Raw genomic sequence first — 16856 nt, 5'->3', positions numbered from 1 at the left:
AAAAAAAAAATTGTGTATTATAAAAAATTATCTATTAAAAATATATTATTAAAGTTATTAAAAACAAAATTTCAATCAATCAATGTTTAGTTCATTTTACATATGTATCAAAATTGTAATTGTGTTTTATATGATGATTTTATATTGTAATAAGTTCATAGAGTACAAAAAATAGAATTTAATAATTATATCAATAATAATGATTAATAAATAATAAATTATCAATAATAAATTTCAAAAGATTTATTCCATGATTACACACGATATTTGTGTGCAATATAAATATCTTATTTTTCAAATTTTCACTTTAAATTTCGATTAAAGTGCAAATATTTTACATGGTATTTATACCACTAAAAACAATTAATTATAAATTTTATCAGTTTTTAAAAATATATAAATTTTTAAAAAATAAATCAATATTTAATTTATAAACATTTATATATTTATAATAAAATTAAGAAATTATTAACGTTTAATACCTCCAATTAATATGAAGAAGTAAATTTGTTTAGAATTTTCTATTCTATATTTTATAATAAAGAGATAATTAACATATAAAAATTCATTGCAAATATTTAGAAATGAATTCAATTATTTTTATCTAAACTTTTAAATTATTTAATTATGTATGTATTATAATTTTCTTCTTAGCATAATGAAAATTATAAAAAATATTAAATATCAACGTATATATGACATATTTACAACGTATCAGATACGTTAACTTATGATCATTTATGTAATAACATGTTTTTAAATAATAATATGTTTCTATATGAAAAAATAAACTATGTATACAAAGAATACTAATGATTTGAAATAACTGAAAATTATTAAAAATGTATATTAAAATTGAATATTCTGTTATAAATTTAAAGTAAGAATTGAATAATTTTTCATTCTATTCTTTTTTTGTTTATATAAATGTAAATTAAAAATATACAAGATATATTTACATATATATCAAACATCTAAATAAGAAAAACAAAGAAAAATGGATTTTTATAATATCAGAACTATACTTAAATTTGTTATAGAAAAGTGGTATAAATATATATACTTATGAAATTATCTCATACGGATATTATTCAAAATCAATTATATTGTCTACTTTGAGAGATGGCATATCAACAGTATTTTGTATTTCATGTGATATGTTTTCTAAAGTTTCCGTCTCGATAAAATTATTTCTTGCACTTATATCAATAGTTTCTTGTTGTTCTTCAACCTTTGCACTTGCTAAATCAAGTACTTCTTGCAATACTTCTGCTACAACATTAGCAGATTCGTTCATTAGCTCTTCTTGTGTTGAAATATTTAATTTAACTTTTACTTCATCTATATGAAGATCGTTTTTATTAATCATGTTTTCTTCTTCCAATAATATATTTGTTTCTAGTTTTGATTCCTTTGAATTGAAACTATCTATTTTTGTATATATTTCACTTTCATCAGATTTTCTTTCTCGTATACATTCAAACAATTTCTGTTTCGTATTTTGTATTGAATCATTCCTATCATTTATTTCTTTTTTTTCAATACCATTTTGTTCAATCACTTTAAAAGGAGTCTGAATTTCATTTTTATTTATAGTAAATTCAACAAAATCTTCATTAGATTTACTTTCCTTATTCGTTTTAATTTCTTCTTCATTGTGTTTCATTTCCTCTTGTTCTTTTTCTTTTTCAATGTGCATCATTTGTTCTTGTTCTTTTTCTTCTTCATTGTATATCATTTTCTTTTGTTCTTTTTCTTTTTCATTATCTTTATTATTTATATTTTTTTTTACATTTTCTCTATCTTTATCTTTATCATTTTCTTCTTCTCTTTCTTTAATATCATTATTTTCTTTTTCTTTTTCTTTTTCTGTAATATCATCATTTTTCTTTCTTTCCTCTATTTTAGTTCCACTATTTTCTTGATCATCTTTTATTTGTTTCTTTTCTTTATATTTTTCCTGTATATCTTCATTATTATTATATATTTCATCTGAATTTTTCTGTATTTCTTCTGATTTCATATTTTCATCAAATTCACAAATACTTTTATCAGTCTTATCATTATCAGTACAATTATTTTCAGTTTCTATAACAATGTCTTTTTCAACTTCATTCTCATTTTGAATTGATGAAATATCAACATTTGTTTTAATTTCTTCTTCCTTTTCATTCTCAATTTTTTGTATTTGATCATCATCAAATTCTTTCATGATTAGTTTTACATCAACAACATCTTCTATTACTTCTTTTTTAGGAGAAAAAACATTTGCATCATCATTTACATTTAAATTCTTTTCATCTTCTATTAATTCTTCTTCATCATCTTCTATTAATTCTTCTTCATCATCTTCTACTGAAATTACTATAGATTCAGATAGATCTTCTAAATGGTCATCTATTGCTTCATTTGAGCTTGGTATTTCTCTTATGAAACTTTCATCACTTAATTTTTGAATTTTTAATCTTAGTTGTTTATAATGCGTCAATTTGTGTGTTAAACCTATCATTTTATTTTCATAACTGGCTCCACATTCATCACATACATATGTCTGAGTCTCAAATATATCTTCTTTATTATCTGATTCTGAAGACTGAAATTCATGAGATGTTAAATCGATGAAATTTATGGAACGTTTTTGGCTATTATTTCTTCTTTTTCGCAAAGATATGCTCTCTGGTGGAGCACTTGTAAGTCTTGTTCGCTTTCTCTTTGATATATCTTCGTTTGATAACGATTCGTCACTTTCATCTACATTTTTTACTATAGAAATATCTTTTATAATAGTTTTTAATCTTTTATGACTATGTTTATTGTCAACATCGGCATCGGATAATGACAAACCAATTGCTCGTTTATGTCTTGTTAAGGTTCTTTGTTTTCTTTTTGCAGATTTCGATACAGAAGAATCTGAATCTGAATTTTGAATACTATTTCGATTTCGATTCCTTTGTCTCAAATGAATTGACTCTTTTGAATTAATATTATTTATTTCTTTTGTATTAGATTTATGTTTTTTATTAGGTGTATATTCATTATTTGTATTTTCATTTATATCTTTGATAGATCGCTTTTGACCATGTTTTTCTATATTATTTCCTATATTATTAAATTCTTTATTAGATTTATTTTCATTTTTTAAATCATTATCCATTATAATATATGTTTTATTACCTTTATCATCTTCATTAATTCTATACAGTTTTTTCGCTTTTATATCACTATCTTTTAATACATCTTTTAGAAAAACTGTACAAAGTTTGATTTCTGCAAGATTTTGTTGTTTTTGTTTTTCAGTTTCATTCTTATGTATATTCATGTTTTTCCAACAATTTTTACATACAATATTTCCTGTTTCATGAATCTTATACATATCATCATCAGTTTTAATAGAATCATGACATTTGTTACAAGATTTTGATATTGTTTTTTTATTTAATTGATTTTGAGACCGTGTACGAGTCATATTGTCAGAATCAGTTTCCGATTCCCGTAATATGGATAAATTTACTCTTTTAGATTCAGTAATAGTAGTTTTGCGACTTATGACAGTTGTTTTTACCTATAAATAAACAAAATAAAAATATCATGAATAATATAAATTTAATATAATATAATTAATAAATTGATTTAATATTATAAAATACTTGTTTTTCTTGATTGAATATATCAAAAAGCAATAAAGATATAAAAAAAATATTTTTATAAAAGTTTTTTGCTATAATATGAAAATAAATTTTATATAAATGAAAGTTTTTTTCATAGATTTTAAAATCACTTTTATTTTTTTTTATTTTTAAATGGCATGACTATACTTTTTATTTGTTAAGTAAAATAAGATATTTAAACAATTTCAATGAATACAAATCATTTATATATTTATATATATTTATTTAATAAATAGAAAAATAAAAAATAAATTTTATTTTGTAATAGATATAGATATTAATTAAACTTGAATATGAATCTTAAAAGTAGATCATGAAATCTCTAAAATCTTCCACTTACATAAAAAAAATTATTCCCATATTATGATTTCTTTTATCAAAATATTTTCTTAATATATTTATCATTGTAAAATATTTAATTAAATAAAACGGATATTATATATAACAAATCCAAATAAAATAAATATTATATATATAATAAAACATTACCTTATGAAAAATCAAATTATTTGCTTCCTTATTATTTGTATTATCGAATTTTATACTATTTGTAGTTTCTTCACATATGTGTTGTAAATCCAACAACAGATCTATTGTGTATCGACAAGATAAACATATAAATTTAAACTCTTCCCAAAATTTTTCAAACTGTCAAAAGATATAATTAAAAGATAAAAAAAATAATCATAATATATTACAATTAATAAACCACTATATTATTATTTCATACTTCATGATTGAAAAGCTTTCGTATTTTTAAAAATATACTTTGTTGCAAGCTTTTCTCTTTAACAAGATCAAAAATAAATTCGTTTTTTGCAGGTTCCCGACATAAATTGCAGCACTGTTTGCGGACATTTGTTTTTTGCTTTGTATTTCGTTTAAATTTTTTTATAAAAGCACTACATTGATTTAATTCATATGCACATTTGTGACAAATTCTGGTTGGCAATTCATTTGCTTTTGGTACCTATGTAAGTATGAATATTTAATGTAACTAAAATATATAAGAATAAAGTAAAGTTTGTTTAATTTAATAATTAAACAAATATATATATGTATATATAAAATATATATATATATATATATATTATAAAAAATATAATATAACAAAATATAAAAAATTATATAATAATATATTTAAAATTCTAATTTGCAATTATTACTACTAGTATTTAGTACTTAAAATATTTTAATAATTATATTTAATTTGTGATAAATTTTTTTTTTATATTAGGAATAAATATTTTCATAAAATCAATATCATTTTTGAATATAACTTTTAATCTAAAATAAATATACTGAAGATTATAATATTTATATAATATAGATTTATATAAATACATAATAACATAACATTGTAAAAAATTTAATACATAATAAAATTTATAAATTTTATAAAAAATATAGAAAATTTTAATTTATTATATAGTATAAAATTATTTATATTTTGATAAATAGAATAATGTATAAATTTTTAAATTATACACAAAATAGTCTCAATTTCATATTATAATAATATAAATTTTTTGTATAAAATAATTAAACGTTTTACTTAACCTCAATTGTATTTGTAAATTAATAACTTTAAAAAATTAATATTACAATATGATTTTTTGCAATAGATTGGTTAACAATAACAATAGATTTTTTATTATGTTTAAATATAATTATTGACAAATTAACTTAAAAATATCTCTTCGTATATTTACGTTATTTAATGTGCAAATATCGACGCACGTTCAGATTTGCTCCAGAAAATTTAATCAGATTTGAATATTCACTAGCAAATTAGTGATTTTAAGCACGCATTTTTTTATGTAAAACTACCTTAACAAGTGAGCAGATCTCAAATTGATCATAATATACTTGTTTATTATCCTCCGTAATATCCAAGAAAACACCACCATCACTTGCGCAAAGAAAACAGTATTGTTGTGACATATTAATATATAAAAATAAATGAACAAAAATGGATTATGTAAAAAATAAATACGTAATCATTAATTTCAAAAAAAAATATTAATTTTTAAGAATTCACAAAGTAACAAAATTTAGAGAAATGTAATACATTGGCGGCAACCATACTCGAATTAAGATGGCGTACGATGTAGATGCGTCGTCGTCACATTATCAGCATTTAAATAATATACACGTATTCAACTGCAACATTTTAAATTTAAAGTATAAAATATATAATTAATGACATAATTAAATATTATATCAATTATTTTCTATTGTTTATTAATTAAGATATTCTAAATATAAATAATTTTTTCATAATATTTTTTTTATTAATTTTATGATTTTAAATATACATAATGATTTTATTTCATCAAGAATGTGCGAACGTAAATATATATTTTGGTCAAGTTATTTATTTTATAATTATAAATTTTAAAAATATGTCTATCAAAAAAACATCAATATTTTCATACTTCAAATTATTGTTCACGTTGGGATTGAGACCACTTTTGTAGTTGTGAAAGTGAAAATAGATCAAATATAGATTGATTCTGTTCATGAAATTCTTCAATACGAATTTTTATGTCATCTAATATTGACCTAAGAAATAAAAAAATATTGTTTAATATATTTCTTATTGAATGCCAATTATATTATATTCTATCTATAATCACCTGAAAGATTCTGCCATGTCTTTAGAAAATTTGAAAAAATGTTGCATGTACATATTTTTTATATCCATAATACTTCTTTTAACAATAACATTCATTTGTTCATGCTCTTGTTTTATTTTCTCTAAATCGGGTTGTTTAGTTGGATCTTTAATACCAGTCATTATACTTAATTGCTAAATGAAAAAGAATTGAATAAAAAAATAATTAATTGTTTATAAAATAAACAAGTGTTGCAGTATAGTCGCATTTAACAGAATATTTTTATTAAAATTACGCAATAATTTATAATGATACGTTATTATAACAAATTTAAAAATCGCGCGTAAAAACAGTATACATAAATACACGTGGTGGCGTGATGCGAATCAGACATATTGAGAATTTACAATAAACTTAATATATGATATGTATATATTATACATATTTTAAAAAATATTCAAAAATAATTACAATATATTTATATGAAAAGTGTATTATATAATATAAATAAATGAAAAATAATTTTAAAAGGTTCATAGAAATTAAAGATTCATTTAATATTGTTAATTCACTACATATATATATATATACGTACATATAACTAGGGCTTTTTTATATAAAACTGTCAAATACGAGCATTACTGCGATATTTTTTTATAAATGATCAATTCAAATACGCACATGATACGCAATGCACACAATTGCCGATGGGCGCTCGTTTCTATTTTGCATGATCTGGACCATAAAGCCTGAATTATTACTGATTCAAGAAACGTAGACGTCACTATAAAATCCGACAACGAACGCAGAACAACACTTTTTGTCCTGCTTCGTGCGGTACTAATTTCTAAATTTAGTAATTACTCGTCTACAAATTATTGTTTTCGTCGATTTCGCCAGTCCAATATTAGGACTACTGATCGAACTCAGGGATAATGGTTTCTGCGCGTTCGCAAGTTTATTTATCGACGCGCGCAGTAAACGCGGGTAAAATTTTTAAATTTAAATAAAGTAATGTTCGCGTTAAATATTATAAAAATATAACTTATTTTTTTACGATTATAAAAATTAGAGAAAATATAAAAATTAAACAAATTATCTTGAAAATAACACATCTTAATAGATCTTAATTTTAATCAAACATTCGACTCGTAAATAACTATTTGCATTATTTGTTTCTTCTTTGGTTGAATATTATTAGCGTTTACAGCAATGTCTCGAAGTACAGCTTCTACTGCTTCCTCCCAATCTTGATCTTTCGTATCTCCTCGATTGAGAGAAGTTGACCATTTTAGACGTGGCATTGATATTACTGTTAAGACTTTTCTAAAATTAACAATAATATTACAAAATGTTTATTATTACAACAAATAATTTATATAATATTATTACCTAAGATCTGAATGAAGTGCCGACATATCTCCACCAGCTTGTTCGCCTAACCTGCGAATAGTTTCTGCCAATGGTCCACTAAGCCTCTGCAATCTTCTCCATGATTGAGCATATTGACGTCTTACGAGCTCAATAATAGTGCTTGTCAATGCCAAACCAATCAAGATATAGAGAGTACATAATAATGTATACTTCGGTTTTTCTGTATATAAGTGATGATAGAAAGCATAACTTGTAAATATGTAAAATTTTATAAACATATTACGCGTATACAAATATTAATATATGTATAATATATTTTATTTATATAAAATAAAAAATACCATACAATAGAAATTACATGATATTCTAAAAACTGTTCAAAGTAATTATATGATTTAAATAATATATATTTTAATACTTACTTGGTACTAAATCACCGAATCCTATCGTGGTCATCGTCACGAAACAAAAATAAAATCCATCAAAAAAATTCCAGTCATCTTCCCATAACATAAACATACCTGCCCCACAAGCGAGATACAAAAAAAGCAAGACAATTGCAGCAAATGCTCCTATATAAAGATCACGTACGATAAAATATATATAATCGATTATAATTATTTTTTTTTGATGCAAATATTTATAAATTAATTTATATTATAAAAAATATGATAATGATATAATTATATTATTTCGGATATTTGAATCATGAATATTTGAATATAAAATTAATTACGATTTCAATTATATTAATTTTATGTAATTGAACAAGTTGATTAAACTAACCGAGCGATCGTCTTCCAGCTAAATTCATCGGAATGCAAGAGAAGGAAAAGTGTAACGGAAGTTTTGATTTCATTACCAAAGCGATTTTAACTACACCTTTGGCAAACAGTTTTCCCAAATCAGCTATTACTATTAAAGTCAAAGGTATACCAACGAAAGCAAACAAAATACAGAACATCCTTCCTCCATTAGTTGATGGAACAACATTTCCATATCCTTAAAATAACAAAAAAAGAAAAAAAAATAAATATCAAAATATTAAATACGTATTAAGAAATCATAATATGCAAATATCTTAATAGATATAAATTTAAATCTAAAAATTAGATATTTAATTATTATTCATTATTATTCATTATTATTAATTTACCAATCGTAGTGAGAACAGTGCTTGCAAAAAAAACAGCTTGAAAAATACTCCATCTTTCAATTACAATAGGAGGCAAATCCGTTGTATCTCGATTTTCTTGATCGATCGTATCAGATACAAAAGTGATCAACAAACCGCTTTGTGCTGCCTCCTGGACCACTTGTTCATATTCACGTAATTTCACGCTAACCTGTAAATATTCTTTGTCATTCCATTCTTTATAATTATTCAAAGACTGTTGGTATATTTTCAAAGATCGATTCGATTTTAATCATATTCATAAGATGAATATTTTTTCGAATCAAAATTTAAGGATATCATTGATGCTCAAGATATTGACTTACCAGTCTGCGCAAATTTGACACATCACTATTGTTGGAAACCGAATCAACGAATGAATATCTATGAACGCGTAAATTGGCGCGCAAAGTTTCCAAACGTGATAATTCTGCAGGAAGTTCAATATATCGAAAAACCTGTCAATGAAGATTAATATAATAATTTTTAAATTTAAACGAATTCATATAATATTTTTGTATTCTGATATTATCTTAGTTCTAAATTTTAGAAATGATGTTATTTATTACTAATGATATTTAAGACGCGTGTTTGTAAACCTCTTGAATCTCAAGTAAATCGTTTTTTAATTTCATTTTATGTATTCTGGATGCATGTTTAGTTTACAATTCAATAATATCATTATTTTATCGTTATTAATATCGTTATTTTATTCTATAAAAAAAAATTATCTTATATTAATATATTTTTAATGATAATATATTTTTAATGAATCAATTAATTTAAAAGAATATAATTTAATAATATAATATGTATGTGTGTATATATATATACGCACACACAAATATTTAACAAAAAAAGTTAATCGTACTGTATGTATGATTGGTCAATTGCTAAAAATAAAGATACCACATGGAAATACAGATTCACGTTGTTATTTCTATAAATATTACATTCTATTTAAACTTGCGTAAATAAATGGAAAATAAATGGAAATTTGAGTTCAGATGGATAGTATTTAATAATAATTAATTAAATAACGTTTTTCGTTTAAATATATTTGTATATTTTTTGTATATCATTTTTAAATTATTTATAAGATTTTAACGCGCAATTTTCTCATCATTTGAAAAAAATTGTTATCCATCAATTTATACCTTATATTAGATTTAATATGAAAAAAAATAGTAAAAAGTAAAATAAGTATATGTAATTCATTTTTTTTTTTTACTTTAAAAATATATATATTTAAAATTTAATTTACCAAACCACCAATTGCTGTATAAAGCATTAATGCAATTAAAAGTCCAGCATGACCAGCGATTGATTTAATATTTTGTAAATATTCTTTTCGAGAAAATCTTTTTTCTTCTGTAACTCGTTCAACATTTTCTTGGGTAAACCCCACAGATAAATTTGACTTTTTGATCGACATACTAAACTTAAATGCACACGTTTAGAGAACATGTAACTGCCTTCTATACTCAAGAAGAACTGATTGGTTTCGCCTGAATCTTCTACAATCACATCGGTTATTTCTGTATAGAAGAGCGAAGAAACTGTAGTCATAAAATTTCAGCCAGAATTCATTTTTGTCAAACGAGATAATTATTTTATTAAGTGATATTTAAAATTTGCTCATTATCACATCTTTTTTCATACTTGCATTATATTTATTAAATTCATTCTAATTTATTATAAATTTTATTATATCTATAATATTTTATTTTTTGGACAAACATTTTACAAAAAAAATATTTTAATTAATTTTTGATATTTCGAAATCTTTAATTTTTTTATATCATTTATAATAATTTATTATGATATGTATATTTCTTAAAATTAAAAAATATTTTCCAATTTAAGTTGAATTATGTATATAAATATTATATTAATAATATTATATTGAAACATTATTTTTTAATTATACGTAAATGAAAATTATGTATAATTAGGAAATAAATATAAATATAGATTTTTATAAGAAAGCAATTGCATTCTATGCACAGTCGGTAATGAAGAATTATGATCAGACTATGATTACATTCAAATAAAATTTACAATAACAAAAAAGAATAAAAATTTATATAAAAATAATAGTGAATACTAGATAATTGAAATAATATTTATGATGTTATTTGAAAATAAATATTAAGAGTTGAATAATTAGTTTTTGTGAGTATATCTTATAAATTGTATGTGACAGGTTATAAAATGTTATCAATAACAGTAAAATAAATTTAAAACAAATCAACTATTAAGTAAAAAAAATATGAAAGTGCATAATTTTTAATATTGAGTAACAATATAACAAAAATGTTAAAATTTATAGTTAAAACGTAACGAAAAAATGTGTCGTTTATTACATTAATGAAGCAGTATGCTATTTTACTTTTATTAATTATTATTTAATTGACTATAGTAAATTTTTTATTATTTAACTACATTTTTTTAATATTATATTGATATTTATAATCATAATATTTTGATGAATACCTTTGAAAACAAATTTTTATATTTATCTCAATGTTAATATATTTATTATATATATATGTATATATAATTTTAGATCATGACAGCAGTGAAAGTTCATGGTGGAATTGATATCTTAAGACTTCCTGTAAATCAAGAAGAACATGTATTTCCACCATGGCATATTAAATATACACAATCGCATATACTCCATTCTAAATGTTCCAAAAATGAAAGTGGTTGTGGTGATAAAGATGCTGATGCCTGTCAATTTTGCATGTATATTAAATAAATTTGGTTATTTATAAAATTATAATAAATTCATATTACATAATAAATATTTTTGTAGTTTTAGCCATACTTTAGAACTACCACACATGCCAGATATGGTATTTCCAAACAATATATTGACTTTAAAACATCAGGATGGTGCATTCATACAATTCAATGCATTAGATGCATTAAAAACTGTATCAAATGGAAAAATTAATGTTCAATTAGCATGTGCAGAAGCTTGGAAAGAATCCAGGTAAAAATATATATATTACATTTAATTTACACAAATTTATATATGCTATTATGAATATATATATTAAAAATATAATTTTATGAATATATATATTAAAAATATTATTTTATAAGTAGATCTGATGTTAGTGAATATTTAGAAGAAAAAGTGAAACCATTTGATTGGACATTTACAACCACTTACACTGGTACAATATCTAATTTTGAAATTCAAGAAACTAATGAACGAATTGATGTAGATAAATTAAAAAGAAGGGATAAGATCTTATTCTATCATGATTTAACATTATTTGAAGATGAACTTCATGATAATGGTATTGCAGTTTGTTCTGTAAAAATTGTAAGTTTATGATAGTATAAAAGAAAAATAAATAATTGAATTCATTCTAATTTTATTTACTGATGTCAATAGCGAGTTATGCCAAATAGTTTTTTCATTTTATTGAGATATTTTCTGAGAATTGATGGTGTAATGTTAAGGATAAATGATACGCGGCTTTATCATGAATTTGGTCAAGATTATTTGTTGCGAGAATATACATCAAGAGAAGCAAAAATTGAAGAAATACGTGTAAGCAATTTATAAATATTGTTAAATATTTTTTATAATTATAAATTTTTTATAATTATAAATATTTTTAAATATTGTTATATAATAATTTAAATTAAATTTTAGTAAATACTGATCATAATATTCATTTTTTTTGAGTTAAGATATTAAAATAATTAATATGATTTTATTTCTTTTTTTTTAGGCTCCACCATCACTTTTTATAGAACCAAGCGAAATAGCTCCATATTTGCCTTTAATTGGATATCATTATCATAAATTAATAATTGTTTCACATAAACCAGAACTAGTCATAAATAATAAATTGATTAATGATACAGTAGCTGATAATACTACAGCTACAACTAACATAAATGATATAAATAATTCTGTTACTTAAAATTTGCACTTATATGTAAATATATTACAATTTGAAATAATCTACAATTGAGCATTTATTAAAAGAAGAAAATCCTTATACTTTAAATACAATACAATAATGCAAAAGTTGCTACATAATCATTAGAATAATATAAAACAAAAAAATATAAATTTCTTATTCAATTAATAGATAAAATTTTTTTAATATTAAACATATGAATGAAGCATTCATTAATTTTAAATAAACGCTTTTTGATGGCATATTGAATATCATATTAATTCTTCCTTACTCTACTTCTTAAAAAATATATAGTATTATAATTTATTATTAACTTTCTAAATTTGTATTTTTTTTTATCATTTGGAAAAGGATTCATTTAGATGTTCATCATACCGTTTTCTGACATTATTATAAATCCATGAAAGCAACTTTCTATTATATTGTTGTTCAGTTAAACATATAATTCTAGTTGCAATGAAATTTATTTTCGCATGGCATATATCTGTAAATGTAATTTCTGTTTTCGGTTTATTTTTATGCAAAAAGTCAAGTGTACAATAACCTAATGCATGTATATAATTACAACGTTGTATCTCTTCACCCAATGTCCCATTATTTGTTTCCAATGACCAGTTATATTCAAAAATCTATATAATAAAAGTATATGTTAATATCTTCTTTTTTTCATATATTGTGCTTCAAAACAAATTTTTCTTACTTACAGCCATATCACGTATACTTGTATTAGGAGGATAAAAAAATTTTGGTCTTGGATTTGGAAATTTTTTTGGGCATTTTTGATTTTTTAATATTTTCATGTTTTCTTTTACATTATTTGATAAATTATGATACTTTTTATCAATTTTTCTTCTTAGTGCAACACTTTTTGCAAAAAACTTTTTATCATAAAAAATAGTGATGGTTCCTGTTCCATCATCAACTAAAAAATACTTCTTACAAATATTTATACATGACAAAGTTTTTAAAATTATATATATTATATAAAAATATTAAATGATACTAAAAATTTTGATATTTAGATTATTTTAAATTACCTTGATATCGATAACATTTAGCATCTTCAGAATCACATATTACAAATCCCATTATATTAATTTTTCCTATTCTGATATAAGGCATATTAAGAGGATGAAATTTTATATTTTTACCTTCTAAATAAGGTACGAATCTATTCAATTCACATATTAAAAAGGGTCCATAAACTTTTATTTTATCTAAAATAATTTTTTGTATTTATATAATATATGTGTAATTATGTATTTAAAGTTTAATATATATTGTATTATTTAGATATTATTTAAATATATTTAAATATTATTTATTATAATTTTTAATGTTTTTACATACCTTCTTTGTTTTCAATATTTTTATAATTAATCCATTCTTCTTTTTCGGATAAATATAATGGATAATCATAATCTCCTCTGATTGAAATAAAATCATCTTCAATTTCTTTTGGTAAATCTGTCCAATTAAATAAATCTTCTTCTGACATTTATAAAATATAAAATTTTTTTAATATAAATATTTTTGATATTAGCTTGTTATAAATGTTATAAATGTTGTTATAAATTTTTTAATTATGTAAATTAATAATACTTTTATTTCACTATATCTAATTATCATTTACAAAATTTAACATTAATAGATGTTTTTATTCGCATATAGATTTAATATGTTGTTACGGATTTGGCGGGAGAATTTTATCTGTTACCAATAAGAAAACACTTATTAAGATTGAATCTTTAGTGAATTTCAATATTCGACACTAGCGGGCGTTGATAGTACAATTTAAAAATGTAAAAAATCTAAGCATTGGTTCAATTTTAAGATATATGAAACATATTTAAATATCTAATTAGATGTTAATTTAAAAAAAAGTAAAATGTAATATAAATTGAAATAAAAAAATTAATTCGTTGAAATGTTATTAAACAAAAATAATGTAAAGAAAAGATAAAAAATTAACTATGCAATTTATAATTAAATCATAATCATCATATCATAATGAATCTATAAATAAATAAATAATATAAATAATATAAATAATATAAATTGAAAAATAAATTATAAGTTGAAAAATATAAAATTATAAGAATATTAATATCTTATTGCTAAAACTATAATTAATATTCTTAAATTATATTATAATTATATATATTATATATATTTTATTGTGAAAAATATAAAATTATAAGAATATTGCTAATATCTTATTGCTATAAAACAATAATTAATATTCTTAAATTATTTTATAAAAAAGAATTTAATTTTTTTTTTAAATTTTTTATTTTAAACTTATATTAATGGAAATTTTTCAAATGATAGTAACAAATGATATTAAATATTTCTGAATAACTAAATAATCAAAGAAACAAATACATATTTATTATTTCCTTCGATTGCAATCGTAATTGCTATTACTAGTATTGTATCGCAGACTACCACGGATCAAGTCCCATGTGCATTGTTCCTTTACACATCGTCTGACCTTGGGAAGGTCACGCCTGTTATACGCACCTCACATTCCTCGAATCCCCCGCGTTCCATTCTTCACGAAGGCAAGGTTATTTCGTTAAGCAATAAAGATTGATTTCATGTAGTAATATTTAATTTTTGTGAATTAAATTAAATGAAAGTAAAAATTAATTATTTTCATTCTTAGTTTAAAAATAATTAAAACAAATGAAATAAAAATTGAATATTTTTATAGAAAAACAAAAAAAATTATTTAAGAGTAATTTCCTTGAAATAAATTAAAAATTTACTATTTTTGTTCTTAAAATAATTTATATATATAAATTAACAGAACAAAAATATATTGTAATATTAGAATAAATTATAATTTTTAAAAATTATCAATTTTATTTTTATGCAAATGTATATTATAATTCGTCTTTTTAAAAAAATAATTTACAAGAAATTGCTTTATATATAAATTAATAAAATAAAAATATATAAAAAAATTATAAAATTATAAAATATATAAAAAAATTATAAAATTATAAAATATAAAATAATAAAAATCTCTTTGAATTTATTTCATTAATACTTAATGAAAAAATCAATCGAAAAAAACATCACAGTTTCTAAACATGGCAAGGACAGTCTTTTCTAATTGAAATAAGAAGATAGAAAAAAAAAGAAGCGAATCAATCAATTGATTGGTTTGCATCATGACAATATACTTGTGCAAAAGAAACTTGTGCAAAAATTATTCAATTTCATGACACGAGAAAAAATAAAAAAATTTAGATAGAACTAGTGACGGTGTTGAGATTCTTTCGAAATAATAATTCTTAATTAGAATGAATTATAAATGATTTAAATTAAATAACTATATATATCTATTTTTAAAGTAATTTCTACTTATACATTAAATTTTTTTCATACGATTACTTTTCTAATTACTTTCATTTTTCTATTCATTATAAATTTAAAATATTATTCAAATACAAATTTTATCTATTATTTATATTATTATTATTAAATTATATAAGATAATGTTTATTTTTTATTTTTATATATCAATTATTTAAAAAATTATTAAGAATGAAAATAAAGTCTCATAGTCTTCTTTTATCTATACAGTTTGTCTAATTCTCATTAGTGATGAAGCAACATCCGTTTGCAGAATTCATTATAGCATTTATTACAAATTCAATACCATTAATTCACGAATAGTAATATTGAATTATTGCATATAAGATTGCAACCAATTAACAATGTGGTATGTATTAGATCGAAATTAGATATAGTTTTGCTATATGAATTTTCAATGAATTTTTTTTTCAGAATCTCAGGAAAAAATCAGGAAAATTAGAATACAAATGAATATATTTGTGATATTTAAAATTTATAAAACAAAGTTTTTATTTAATAGAAAACAATGCATGACTTAATTACTTGATAAATAAATAATTTTTAGTTATAAAGGACTTCTTTTAACTTTTTTTTATTTTATAACATATACTTAATAAATATAAACGAAATATATCAATTAAAGTTAAATAATTTTTTAATTCATCTATTCCTAAACTTAATATTTTATAAATGTTCAAAACAATTT

General features: G+C 21.3%; 4 protein-coding genes across 5 annotated transcripts; 1 reads left to right on the top strand and 3 right to left on the bottom strand.

Moving 5' to 3' along the window:
• Positions 1–999: 999 nt before the first annotated feature.
• On the bottom strand, positions 1000–7397 carry LOC122711770 (MATH and LRR domain-containing protein PFE0570w-like). The gene is made up of 7 exons (XM_043930806.1): positions 6968–7397; positions 6308–6480; positions 6107–6233; positions 5499–5831; positions 4399–4638; positions 4158–4316; positions 1000–3562 (listed from the first exon to the last, which is right to left on the bottom strand). Exons 4-7 carry the CDS (start codon positions 5610–5612, stop codon positions 1088–1090), a joined length of 2988 nt encoding a protein of 995 aa, XP_043786741.1. The 5' UTR covers positions 5613–5831; positions 6107–6233; positions 6308–6480; positions 6968–7397; the 3' UTR covers positions 1000–1087.
• Positions 7398–8071: 674 nt separating this feature from the next.
• LOC122711771 (TWiK family of potassium channels protein 7-like) lies at positions 8072–10288 on the bottom strand. The gene is made up of 5 exons (XM_043930807.1): positions 10099–10288; positions 9161–9292; positions 8817–9006; positions 8447–8662; positions 8072–8232 (listed from the first exon to the last, which is right to left on the bottom strand). Exons 1-5 carry the CDS (start codon positions 10267–10269, stop codon positions 8072–8074), a joined length of 870 nt encoding a protein of 289 aa, XP_043786742.1. The 5' UTR covers positions 10270–10288.
• Positions 10289–10950: 662 nt separating this feature from the next.
• Positions 10951–12824, top strand: LOC122711709 (TIP41-like protein). 2 transcript variants are annotated; one of them, XM_043930721.1, is made up of 6 exons: positions 10951–11009; positions 11404–11585; positions 11656–11835; positions 11952–12174; positions 12247–12405; positions 12590–12824. In XM_043930721.1, exons 2-6 carry the CDS (start codon positions 11407–11409, stop codon positions 12782–12784), a joined length of 936 nt encoding a protein of 311 aa, XP_043786656.1. In that variant the 5' UTR covers positions 10951–11009; positions 11404–11406; the 3' UTR covers positions 12785–12824. The 2 variants fall into 2 exon arrangements, with proteins under 2 accessions (XP_043786656.1, XP_043786657.1); XM_043930722.1 differs by lacking the exon at positions 10951–11009 and adding an exon at positions 11079–11212.
• A 231-nt stretch (positions 12825–13055) lies between these two features.
• LOC122711721 lies at positions 13056–15337 on the bottom strand. Its single transcript, XM_043930730.1, has 6 exons — positions 15308–15337; positions 14473–14494; positions 14135–14275; positions 13822–14001; positions 13489–13706; positions 13056–13413 (listed from the first exon to the last, which is right to left on the bottom strand). Exons 1-6 carry the CDS (start codon positions 15335–15337, stop codon positions 13123–13125), a joined length of 882 nt encoding a protein of 293 aa, XP_043786665.1. The 3' UTR covers positions 13056–13122.
• Positions 15338–16856: the final 1519 nt, after the last annotated feature.

Source organism: Apis laboriosa, unplaced genomic scaffold, assembly GCF_014066325.1.
Source record: "Apis laboriosa isolate Shangri-la unplaced genomic scaffold, ASM1406632v1 scaffold17_cov146, whole genome shotgun sequence".
Taxonomy (NCBI): Eukaryota; Metazoa; Arthropoda; class Insecta; order Hymenoptera; family Apidae; genus Apis; species Apis laboriosa.
Note: the sequence above shows the minus strand (reverse complement) of the source record. Positions and strands in the feature narration are given on the sequence as shown.

Coding starts and splice junctions, on each gene's coding strand:
- LOC122711770 (XM_043930806.1), bottom strand. CDS start 5,612: ATGTCACAACAATACTGTTTTCTTTGCGCAAGTGATGGTGGTGTTTTC. Junction 4,639..5,498: donor AGATCTGCTCACTTGTTAAG/GTAGTTTTACAT, acceptor ATACTTACATAG/GTACCAAAAGCAAATGAATT. Junction 4,317..4,398: donor GAAAGCTTTTCAATCATGAA/GTATGAAATAAT, acceptor ATCTTTTGACAG/TTTGAAAAATTTTGGGAAGA.
- LOC122711771 (XM_043930807.1), bottom strand. CDS start 10,269: ATGTCGATCAAAAAGTCAAATTTATCTGTGGGGTTTACCCAAGAAAAT. Junction 9,007..9,160: donor TGTCAAATTTGCGCAGACTG/GTAAGTCAATAT, acceptor GAATATTTACAG/GTTAGCGTGAAATTACGTGA. Junction 8,233..8,446: donor AGCTGGAAGACGATCGCTCG/GTTAGTTTAATC, acceptor ATCTTTATATAG/GAGCATTTGCTGCAATTGTC.
- LOC122711709 (XM_043930721.1), top strand. CDS start 11,407: ATGACAGCAGTGAAAGTTCATGGTGGAATTGATATCTTAAGACTTCCT. Junction 11,586..11,655: donor GATGCCTGTCAATTTTGCAT/GTATATTAAATA, acceptor ATATTTTTGTAG/TTTTAGCCATACTTTAGAAC. Junction 12,175..12,246: donor CAGTTTGTTCTGTAAAAATT/GTAAGTTTATGA, acceptor TGATGTCAATAG/CGAGTTATGCCAAATAGTTT.
- LOC122711721 (XM_043930730.1), bottom strand. CDS start 15,337: ATGGAACGCGGGGGATTCGAGGAATGTGAG. Junction 14,276..14,472: donor AAAATTCTCCCGCCAAATCC/GTAACAACATAT, acceptor TATAAATGTCAG/AAGAAGATTTATTTAATTGG. Junction 13,414..13,488: donor CAAGTATACGTGATATGGCT/GTAAGTAAGAAA, acceptor TTTATTATATAG/ATTTTTGAATATAACTGGTC.